Genomic DNA, 12,003 nt, shown 5'->3' with positions numbered 1-12,003 from the left:
TTATACATTTTTTTTTGAAACATTTATCATCAAACAACGTATGGGAATTTTGTGTTACTTTTGACCAGATTTAAAGCAATACTTGTAAATGTTAAATGTAAATATAGATGTTAAATCTAAATGTCACGGGTGAATAAATATTTTGCTTTTATATTGGTACTTCCGGTAACGATTCTGATCTGTGCATTTATTTTGAAGAGGGCACCGGGGTGACCCATTGCGTCACTTCCGGGTGCAATACACAATGACAGGATGGTAAAAGACATGTTTCGGTGTGTGGAGTGTAACCAAAGTGCTGCAGAACTTCACAGAGATTACAGTAACGGGATTCTAAAGATTACAATATGTGTAAGTTACTCATGGTAATATTTAACTACTGGGTTATTTATTATTATTGACGGAGCTCCATCATTTACTATGTAAACAACTACGATTTCTTGTTTCTTTGTTTTTTTTATCATTCTTTTTTACTCATGTCTGCATATGTCGTCAATGGTTAACACTGTTAAGAAGTGCATTTTTGTGACAACTATGCCTGTTTTGTTCTTGCAAAGGTATTGCGTTTATTATATTATTATTATTATTCCGCGTTTCGTTTGACATCATTTTTTATTGTTTATTTATTTATTTATTTCAAATCTTCTTTAGTTTAGTTTGACATCTGTTTTTTAAATTAAATTAATTTTTTCATTTATTCTTTCTAATCATCGTTGGTTTAGTTTGAAATCTATTTTTTATTCACTTTAATGTATTTATTTTATTTTGACATTTATAAGCAGTTAAACATTAACTCAGGCAGGGGTCATCAACTACATCTGATCAAGGGCTATATAATTATTTAAGTAAGCATGTAAAGTTTTTTTTCTTTACCAAATTAGAAATATGTGAGTGAGTGAGTGATGCTTTAGTCATTTATCACCAGCATCACTTCTTTTTACTTCCTGCTGGTGTAAAATCTGTAATTTAACATTTAAGGGACAATACGCACTCACTGAAAGGGTTTTTTTTCTGCGTAAAATGATTTGTTTCCTTAGGTGATGAATCTGTGTGTAGACATTCTTCTTTGTGTGTTTCCTTAGGAGTCCTGTCACAAGCCTGTGGACAAATACATTGAATATGACCCCGTCATCATCCTCATCGACGCCCTGTTGTGCAAAACACAGGCGTTCAGACACATTCTGTTCAACACCAACTTAAATGTAAGAGACCATCACACATTATTTAATCCATCCTTTAGCCTTTGATAATGAGAATTGGCTTTATATTTGATGTAAGTCTCTGGGTTTTTTTTGGGTGGACTACAAATTTCTGTATTTAAAACATGATTTATTGTCACTCAGTATCATATATTTCCCAAATGTCACATCATCTGTAACCACTAAGTGTTCCCACTTCAATCTCAACAAAAATTAGCCATGCAGGTCATGTAGAAGCTTAGAAAACATCATTTGTTAAAGACTAAACCTGTGTATTCTTATTATATTTGTGTCATGGTGGATGTTGTTGCGTTCCTCTCAGATCCAATGGAAGCTGTGTGTGTTCTGTCTGCTGTGTGAGGCCTACCTGCGTTGGTCTGCTCTACACGGCTCAGAGCAGAGCAGCGATCCTGCTGACATCATCAGATACACCAAGGAGTGGGACTTCTACGGCATGTTCGCACAGGCCGCCCTCGGTGAGAGAAACACAACGCGTTTGTCATCAGGGTTTCACTTCCTTTATTTACCCTAGTGTTTATAGACTCTGATTCTACCTCATCATCTCATCTCATCTCGCTTTATCTCATTTTATTTCATCTAATCTTGCCACATTTCTTCTCGCCTCATATCATCTCATTTTATCTAATCTCTTCTTGCCTTATTTAATCTCATTTTATATCATCTTTCCTCAAATCATCTTAACTTATCATATATAACCTCAAATTGTCTTCTCATCTCATTTAATCTAATCTCATTTTGCCTCCTCATTTTATTTAACCTCATTGTATCATCTTATCTCAACATACTCTGTTTTTCTCCATATTTTATTGCTTTCTAAATGTTTGTGTTGATTTCTAAAGTCAAAGCTCAGATGTCAGTGATGCCCATCCCCCCCTTGCAGAGCTGTGGGCGTTCTGCGGTGGCGTCCTGGGCTTCCTGTGGGTGGCGCTGGTGTGGGGGTGTGATGATGGAGGCTCCGGGGTAGAGCTGAGGCTCCTCCTCCGAGGCCTCCTGTTGTCCTGCTACGGGAAAGTTCTCCTCATCCCCGCCGTCATCTGGGAACACGACTTCTCCCCGCTGTGCCTCGGCCTCGTCAAGATGTTCGTTCTCACCTCTAACTCCCAGGCCATCAGAGGTACATGAGAATAAAGTCATAATTTTATCAGATTAGTCGTAATTTAATGAGAATAAAGTCGTAATTTTATCAGATTAGTCATAAAATAATGAGAATAAAGTCATAATTTTATCAGAATAGTCGTAATTTAATGAGAATAAAGTCGTAATTTAATGAGAATAAAGTCGTAATTTATCAGATTAGTCGTAATTTTATCAGATTAGTCGTAATTTAATGAGAACAAAGTCGTAATTTAATGAGAATAAAGTCATAATTTTATCAGATTAGTCGTAATTTAATGAGAATAAAGTCAGAATTTGATCAGATTAGTCGTAATTTAATGATAATAAAGTCGGAATTTTATCAGATTAGTCGTAATTTAATGAGAATAAAGTCATAATTTAATGAGAATAAAGTCATCATTTTATCAGATTAGTCGTAATTTAATGAGAATAAAGTCATAATTTAATGAGAATTAAATTGTAATTTCCTTAGATTAAAGTAATAATCTTACCAGAATAAAGACGTAATATTTTGAGAATATAGTCATAATTTTATGAGAAATATGCTGTGGTTTTATCAGATTAAAGTAGTCATTTTGATTAATAATCTAACACAGCAGTAGGGGGCGCCTCTGTCTCCACCTGACCACACACAGAGCAGATTAACTATTACATAAACCAAAGCGTTAATCCCACATGTTGTGTAATTGTCTGCAAACGTCAAACAAAAGAGTCGTTAAATGCTTTTTGATCTGTTGCCATGACAACGACGGCTTTAAGAACCTGTTCCCGTGCCTTCTCATTTGTCTCTGACTACATCATTTGGCTTAGAAAACTATTCAAAAATATCTATAGAGCATCATGGACAAGTTTTTATTTGTATTTTTTTTCCTGTGCAGTAATCTTTTTATATTTATGTATTTATTTCTGTGCAGTAATCTTTTTATATTTATGTATTTATTTCTGTGTAGTAATCTTTTTATATTTATGTATTTATTTCTGTGCAGTAATCTTTTTATATTTATGTATTTATTTCTGTGCAGTAATCTTTTTATATTTATGTATTTATTTCTGTGCAGTAATCTCTTTATATTTATGTATTTATTTCTGTGCAGTAATCTTTTTATATTTATGTATTTATTTCTGTGCAGTAATCTTTTTATATTTATGTATTTATTTCTGTGCAGTAATCTTTTTATATTTATGTATTTATTTCTGTGCAGTAATCTTTTTATATTTATGTATTTATTTCTGTGCAGTAATCTTTTTATATTTATGTATTTATTTCTGTGCAGTAATCTGTTTATTTTTATGTATTTATTTCTGTGCAGTAATCTTTTTATATTTATGTATTTATTTCTGTGCAGTAATCTGTTTATTTTTATGTATTTATTTCTGTGCAGTCATCCTGAACTGCAGCAGACGTCTGGCGCTGGCCGCCGTGTGTCTGGGCCTGCTGTCGGAAACCTGCGCCGCTCAGGCTTGTAGTGGACTCCAGAGCAGAGTACGGCTCCTCTGGACGCTTTATTGAGACACTAAAACCACATGCAGCAGCAGACAGGAAATGAGGCTCTTTGTTTCACCAAAATAAAAGCACTGCACTGCCTGAAATTGGGAGTTTTTGTTGGTTTGACTGTATATTTTATTGTAGTTTTTTGTAAATGAAGTTGAACTTGAAAGCACACATAAGTGGTTTGTTGTTGTTGTTTTTTTTTTTAATTTGTGCTCAAATATTTCAGTATAAACACATTATTCCTGCTCATACGCACACGAGTACCAGTACTCCTGTTACTGTCATTGTGTTGCTTTTATGGGTACTTGTATATTTCTAAATCAGTAATTTTACTTGTACTTAAATACATTTTAAAAGTAAAGTAATTCATTACAATTCTCAACCCATCAATTACTGAGTAAATTATTATGTTTTGTTTTAAAACGATCATCTGACATTGTGAAATTACAAAAAATTAAATGACCAGACAACAATCAAATGTATCACATCATAGCCGACCAATCAGATTAAACGTAATGCACCATGCCAAAGTTCATAATTGTATCTATATTTAGAGCCTGAAATGTTTTCTAATTTAATTTATATAATATATATATTGACAAACCTTTGATTTTATACAGATGATACTGTGGGAGAAAAAAATTATGGTCTGTTCCTTTTTAAGTTTCGACATCAGATATTTACTGTATGCAAGGGACACGTACCAAGATTTATTACAACAATAAACATGTGGGGGATGAAAGTAACTTTTACTTTGAGTACTATTTGAGTATTTTCTGTATGATTTACTTCTACTTGTGTAGATACTGTATATCAGTAATATTTACTCCTCTGCTCACATGTTTCCTCTTTAACTGTGAGTTCATTTTCAGCCCAGTTGTGTTTAACGATGAATCATTAAAATAAAACCAACCTGTGGAGCCAGTTCAGACGAGACGCTTTTACTACCTCAGTGTGTGTGTGTGTGTGTGTGTGTGTTAATACTAAACAAATACACAAAGGTTTGACTCTGATTTTCGCTACTGAACTCAGTTTAAAATAAAATTATTGTGTTTCCCTGCAGAGAGAGTGACATACACCTTGGATTCTTCTGCTCAGGTTAGATTAGGTTAATCTGTTCTAATCTCAGACGTAGCAGCTCAGAGACAGTGTGTGTGTGTGTGTGTGTGTGTGTGTGTGTGTGAGAGCTGCAAATACACAACGCACCCAAGGCTTTGTTGTTTTTATGAAGCTTAACATGTCACATCTGCAAAAACCAGTGGTTGCAAACACAACATGCGCTGGTTTGTTGAGGCCTTTTATATAAAACTTTCATGCTTGTGTTCTATTCTACATTATCATTGCATTCTCCTGTGAAGAATCAACAGCTTTCATGATCAAAGGCAGAAATGCAGATGAAGGCATTAAGATTCATGTCAGAGAAAGAAGAGAAGAAGTAGGGCAGCACAGAGAGGAAGAGGAACATGTTTCTACATCTGCAGAGCTTCACATGAACTGATATCTGATAATAACACATCATGTGACTGTAATGCTCTACAAACTCACTGCCCTGATGGTGGATCTAATGTTACCACTAAAGGTTTACAAGAAGGTCTCCTAGATAAATGCACAAAATGACAAAAATACAGGTACATGAAACAGCAAAAATCCACAAAGAATTACTTCAAAATCATAAAATCTACAAAAAAATCTCCCAAAAACAAAGTTACTCGTAAAAAAAAAAAAACTAAAAATACAAAAACAACTATATCCATCCATCCATTTTCAGACCCGCTTATTCCTGTTTGTCAGGGTCGTGGGGGTCTGCCGGTGCCAATCTCCGCCTCTCATTGGGCGCTGGGCGGGGGTACACCCCGGACAGGGCGCCAGTCCATCGCAGCAAAAACAATTAAATACACAAAAAAACCTGAAATACACGATACAGAAAACAAAAATATAAATATCAGAAAAATCCACTAAACAACTACCAAAATGATCATAAAACACACAAAAATAACAAAATATACAAAATTAAAGAGACATAATGAAAATACACAAAATGACTACCATGATTAACCAAAAACACATAAATAACAGAATATACAAAGAAAACCTGAAACACAGCACAGAAAACCTAACAAAATGACAAAAAAAATCTGAAAAATACACAAAATGACTATCGACATTAACAAAAAACACAAAATTAACAGAATATACAAAATTCTAATTAAAATTCACAAAAATTAGTCAACATAGAAAGTTACATAAAACACACGTTGGTTCCACAATTACAGAATCTATGTTTTCAGACCTGGACAAGCCCCCGCTTCTTCAGATGAGCATACGATGCTAACGATGAGCATGCTAGCTCTGTAAACAGAGGCTACCGGTTCCAAATGCTTACCAATAAATATCAGTAGTTGGATGAAACAGAGAAATGGACAAACTGTTTAATATTGACACTTTTAATCAGGATTATAATCAATAATATGTTGGTGTGTATTTACAGTTGCATGTCTTTTAGCCACAAATTACAGCGAGGACCAGGAATCGCTTTAGACTCCAGGATAATGAGAAGCTGAGAGCAGAAAAATGCACGTCTCCACATGTTTTACCCTGAGATGACATCACAGTCACACAAACCTGCAGATGTTTAGCGTGACGTACAATCTGCTGGTGGTCATTACAAACTGGTCGTGTACTTTTCGGGGCTTTAACAGCTACAAACAAGTGGAGCATGAGGCTGGATTAACAAAGGAACGTAATAAGGCTGCAGTGGAGATTAAAGCTGCTGCATTACATTATCACAGTAGTTGGATTCAATCGTTACATAATTTAGTGTTTTTTCTTCTCATTCTCAACCGGTGTACAAGGCACTAATTGTGTAGACAATCCAAATAAAAAAAAAACACTCCCGAGGCCAGAAATGTACCAATAGATAATAATCATTAGTGTTTGATAGAACAACGTGTGCAGTTCAGATGAAGGATTACAGAGCAGCAAATTGAGCCTGGAAACATTTTAACAGACATTCAAACAGAAACGAGTGTTTTCCTGTTCAGTGAGGCCTTGTTTTTGTTTTAAGGTGGATCATAAACCTTTAGAGCAAGTAGAGCTGGATGTTTACCAACAGATACAAAGAAAACGAATGTGGATATTAGAGAAAACAATGAAGGACTTCTGAGGCTTTTGGGGGCTTGTCCAGGGTACACTGAGGTTAAGGAGGAATTAAGTTCTGTACAAATAACTGTGTAATTACTAGTTTAGAAATATTGACCATCTTTCACGAAAGAAGATGAGTTTAATTGGTTTTTCTTAATGAACGATGAAGAAAATCTATCTTCTCTATGCAGCCTGGACAAGCCCCCGAATGCATCCCACAGTAAATGAAACACATCTGCAGAATATTTTCACTGTGGAAGTAACAAAAAAAAAAAGCAAAACCCATGAGATTATTTATATATATAATAATTTTTTTTGGAGGTGAAATTTGCTCAAAATGGAGCCGAAACTATTTTTTTTAAGGTAATGTGTGCAGCAGTGTAGACCTTATTGTTTTAAAGCACAATTTATAATTATACACCTTCAGTAATATAATCAGAGTAAACAAAACTACATTTCCATGTTTCTTTAGAGTTCTGTTAAATATGAAAGATATTCAGATTAATACTGTTGTGCAGCGTTGAAAATTAATGTGAATATTAGAGAAAAAGGTGATAGATGGGAATAAAATCCGACTTCTGAGGCTTTTGGGGGCTTGTCCGGGTACACAGAGGTGAAGGAGAAGTCAAGTTCTGTACAAATAATTAATTAATAATTTGTTTAGAAATGTGATGAGCTCAATATTATTATTTTTTTAACAAACGAGGAAGAAAATTTTATTTTCTATGGAACCTGGACAAGCCCCCGAATACGACTCTGTAAATGAGACATATCTGCACAATATTGTCACAGTGGAAGTAAAAAAAAATGCAAAAACCATAAGAATCCTTAAAAACATCAAACTGAGAGAAATATCGGAAGAAATGCGATTGTCATTAACAAAGTGTTTGTTTTTTCTGCAACAAAAATATATTTTGTTTAAAATTTAATAATTTTTAGGAGATGAAATTTCCTCAAAAATGCTCAGACAAGCTGTGATATTTATTAATTCATTGTCTAAACCAAAAGGTTCCCAACGTGTGGGTTGGGAACCAAAAGTGGGCAGTAATTCGCATTTCTTTAGAGTCACGTTAAGTAAAAAAAAGATATTCACAGAGAAAACCAAAATTAGTGTAAGAAAGCATCCTTTTGTCTTATTAGTTTCTAAAATTTAACTTTTACTGTGAAGAGAGAGTCCATCCCTTCAAAATAAAAGCTGTGTGTGTGATCCTCACTAACACACCAGAAAGATGATGGATTGTGAGTTTAATACTTTACGTATGTCTGTGTTCTGTTGGAAAAGAGAAGGTTTTGTGTTTTTTTTTCCATTGGTTTGAACATCAAACATCTGGACCATGTTCAGTATCTAATATCTAAATGTCTACAGCTTTGTTTTGCTTTTGCTAAAAAAAACTTCTGTCCCCGGCATCTGCTTCTATTCCAGATGAAAATATCACTCTGATAAAAAGAAAAACCTGGAGGAAAAAAGCATACGTATAAAGTAAACGTGCACATCCAGATGTTTCCTCCTGCTGAGTACAATCAAAGCCCCAGAATCTGAATAAACGCTGATGCTACATGTCTGTAAAAAGCTGTGCTACAATCTTGGAACGGAACCAATAATATGTTACGGAAACCTTAACATATTATTAAAAAACAGAAGATGAGAAGAATCTTCCTGAAATTACAACGCAGAAGTCAAGGAAACTTCAAAGGAAACATCAAAGCCATCAGCAGAGCGGCAGTCCAAACATGTCAGGAGATCAAAGTGGATTCCTCAGAAACATTTGTCTGAATAAATGAAACCGTAACATATGACTGGAACGTAACCACAAAGCCCAGATGTTTTGAGACACCGTTGGTTACAAATCTGCGTAGAAAAACCAAGCAGCACCCTGTTTTTTTTTGCTACAGCGACATTTAAAGTGACCTGAGAGATGCTAAAAGTTTCTAAACGCTGCCAATGTTGCATATTAACGCTGGCTCAGCTGAAATAACGACATTAGAACTTGTCTGTGGTCACGTTTAAGGCTCTGATGATGATTTTCGCATTTGTCAACCTTCAAACAGCTACAGGAAGTGCGTCCCCGATCTGACAAATAAACGGGAAACAATCAGAGAAAATAACAATCAACGTGAAATAGGAAAAAAAAAAAGCCATTTTCACATTTTCAGTGGAAACGAACTCCATCCGAACGCAGGAAGGAGGAGAGAAGAGAAGAGCGTAATCCATCCATACAGAACCATTTTGATTATATTATATAATAAATAATAAGACTTTTGTTCATATATTTTTTGCATATGTAGAAACTGGTTTTGCTGGAAACGATGGCGTTGCAGAGCCGCGTGTGTGAACAGTGTTCCCAGGCAAAGTTCCGTATTTTCCTAAAAAAAAGAAAACCTCATGAAATGGTTCCAGCACCAATGCCGCGCCCATCCCCCGCCTCAGATGTTAACGTGAAAGGAGTCCCAGCTGTCCTCTTTGCCGTTCTTGAACCCCGCCTTGGTCGCCGCCGCCGCGCCATCCCCGATGTCTCCGTCGGGCTGCTCCCCAGTGGGCGTGGCCCCGGGCTCGCCGTAGAACTCGTCGTCCTCGTCGAAGAAGCCGTTGAAGCTGGAGGCGTTGCTGAGGTCGTGGCAGCTGCCTTTGTACTCCTGGATGGACTCGTGCAGCGACCACAGCTGGCACAGCAGAGACATGTCCTGCTGACGTAAACCCACCTGCACGAGGAAAAATACCCACAATGCATTTCAGTCCTGAGACTTTCCCCAACACAAGTGGTTCTCAAACTTTTTTGGTTCTAGTCCCACTTTCTCTTATTTCTGAATCCAAGTTTCCCCTTTGACCCACTACAACATATAAAACTATTAAAAACATCTATAAATCATAACGATGGAATGAATGAGTGATAACACATTTTAAACAATCTCATTATGTAAATAAGTGGAAATAAACAGTATTTAATGCAGTGGTTCACAAACTTTTTTGGATCGTGACCCCAGTTTTATATTAAGGATTAGTTTTTGATCATGTTTGATCTCAGATATATATATACATATAAATATATATACAGTATATATATATATGTGTGTGTGTGTGTGTGTTTACTGCATTTTAGTTAAACTAGATTAATATTTCACAAACTCAAAGTCTAGAAATACAGTTTATTAAGATTGTGTCGTTTTAATTCAAAGAATAAAAAAAATTAATTATCAATTACAATTACACAATTACAATTATAATTGGTAATTTTTCATTGCAATTCGAATTACAAAGCATATCATCTAAACTCAATTACAATTTATTTAGGTTCATGACAGCAACATATTTTTTTCATATTACAATGATAATTATGCAAAAATTGTAGTTAATTATCATTTACATGATTACAATTCTAATTGATCATTTTCATGGCAATTACACTTACAAAGTAAATCATCTAAACTCAATTACAATTTAATTACAAGAGCAACAGATCTTTTTAAAATTGCAATTAAACAATTATAATATAATAATTGTAATTGATTATCAATTACGTGATTACAATTATAAATGATCATTTTTCATGACAATTACAATTACAAAGTCAATCATCTAAACCCAATTACAATTTAATTACTATTACGACAGCAACAGATTATTTTTTCTAATTACAATTATAACTATAATAATTATTATTATTATTATCATTATTGTTATAATTGTAATTAGAAAAAAAAATCTGTTGCTGTCGTAATAGTAATTAAATAATAATAATAATAATTATTATTATTATTAATTAATGATCAATAACGTGATTACATTAATAATTGACCCCGGTTCCTCACCATCTCTTTCCGCAGCAGAGCCAGGGCAGCGTCCAGGTTGGCCGGCTTGCTGGCCAGCAGGCTGTCGGTGTGGCTCCGGCCGCGGCTCAGGTCGTCCTGGATCATGGTTTTCTTCACGTACATCCGCTCCATTTCTCTCCACGAGCCTCCGCTGGAGTTCAGCAGCCCGCTCAGGCTCTTCGGCAGCGGGGGGAGCCCGTCGATGGAGGCCATCCCTCCCGGAACTCCGTTGGCCGACTTACCGTTCATGGTGCCCGGTGTGAGTGACGCTCAGTGGTCGGTAGTTGTCCCCGCTACGGACCGAGTGTCGGTAGAACCATTAATAAACAGCACAGCGAGCAACAGCCGGAGTATTCTCAGCCTGAGGCGCCGCGTCAAGTTAGCATCCGGAAGGTGCATCTGCTTCCGGTAAGACTATCACAATAAAAGTCTAAAAACACTCCTACAACTATTATCAGAACCAGAATCAGAAAATACTTTATTAAACCCAGAGGGGTAATTAGAACGGTAGTATTAAAAAACACACGCAGAAAAAGGAGCAAGACTACACAAATTAATGTCCAAATGAAAGATAAGGTGCAAAATTATTATTAATAATAATAAATAATATTAATGAATACAAATAAATAAAGGTCCAGTCAAAAAACAACTTTGCATTGGTGCTCTTTATTTCAAAAATATGTTGTATAATTTCCTTATGTGGCACCTTATTGTATACATAACCTTAACTGGAAAAATATTTGGATTTGGCCTTATTGACTATCCACATGTGAGAAAGAAACAATTCTTTATCATTATTTAAACTTATTATAATGGAATATTCACAAATGTCAAATCACAAACCACTGCTTTCTTTATTTTGAAAGTGAAACAATATATGAAAACCACTAATATGAAAGCTATTAATTTATTTTCTGTTTGTCCCCCTGATGGTTATTGCACTATTATGTACTAAACTGTTTTATAGTTTTCAATACAGTTTGAGAAAAAAACAACATCATGTATTTTTGGCTTTTTTCACCTGTAAAAGTGGAAAAACAACACAAATGTTGAGAAATGTAAACACACACACGCACACACACACACACACACACACACACACACACACACACACACACACACACACACACACACACACACACACACACACACACACACACACACACAAACACACAAGATTCAAAAAGCTATTATACATGGTACATATTTTCATCATTTATTCATTGATAC

General features: G+C 35.1%; 2 protein-coding genes across 2 annotated transcripts; one reads left to right on the top strand and one right to left on the bottom strand.

Moving 5' to 3' along the window:
* Positions 1-219: 219 nt before the first annotated feature.
* arv1 (ARV1 homolog, fatty acid homeostasis modulator) lies at positions 220-4,234 on the top strand. Its single transcript, XM_028439524.1, has 5 exons — positions 220-348; positions 1,080-1,199; positions 1,519-1,672; positions 2,098-2,331; positions 3,716-4,234. The coding sequence occupies exons 1-5, from the start codon at positions 253-255 to the stop codon at positions 3,841-3,843; spliced, it is 732 nt and encodes a 243-aa protein (XP_028295325.1). The 5' UTR covers positions 220-252; the 3' UTR covers positions 3,844-4,234.
* Positions 4,235-6,251: 2,017 nt separating this feature from the next.
* fam89a (family with sequence similarity 89 member A) lies at positions 6,252-11,151 on the bottom strand. Its single transcript, XM_028439530.1, has 2 exons — positions 10,774-11,151; positions 6,252-9,666 (listed from the first exon to the last, which is right to left on the bottom strand). Exons 1-2 carry the CDS (start codon positions 11,020-11,022, stop codon positions 9,391-9,393), a joined length of 525 nt encoding a protein of 174 aa, XP_028295331.1. The 5' UTR covers positions 11,023-11,151; the 3' UTR covers positions 6,252-9,390.
* Between the last annotated feature and the right edge of the window lie 852 nt (positions 11,152-12,003).

Source organism: Gouania willdenowi, chromosome 24 (assembly GCF_900634775.1).
Source record: "Gouania willdenowi chromosome 24, fGouWil2.1, whole genome shotgun sequence".
Taxonomy (NCBI): Eukaryota; Metazoa; Chordata; class Actinopteri; order Blenniiformes; family Gobiesocidae; genus Gouania; species Gouania willdenowi.
The sequence above is the reverse complement of the archived record's forward strand: the minus strand, read 5'-3'. Positions and strand labels throughout refer to the sequence as shown.

Bases quoted from the DNA above. Each gene is read 5' to 3' on its own strand.
- arv1 (XM_028439524.1), top strand. From the start codon at position 253: ATGGTAAAAGACATGTTTCGGTGTGTGGAGTGTAACCAAAGTGCTGCA. The intron at 349-1,079 runs GTAAGTTACTCA...GTGTTTCCTTAG, and splicing joins TTCTAAAGATTACAATATGT to GAGTCCTGTCACAAGCCTGT. The intron at 1,200-1,518 runs GTAAGAGACCAT...CGTTCCTCTCAG, and splicing joins TGTTCAACACCAACTTAAAT to ATCCAATGGAAGCTGTGTGT.
- fam89a (XM_028439530.1), bottom strand. From the start codon at position 11,022: ATGAACGGTAAGTCGGCCAACGGAGTTCCGGGAGGGATGGCCTCCATC. The intron at 9,667-10,773 runs GTGAGGAACCGG...TTCCTCGTGCAG, and splicing joins CTCTGCTGCGGAAAGAGATG to GTGGGTTTACGTCAGCAGGA.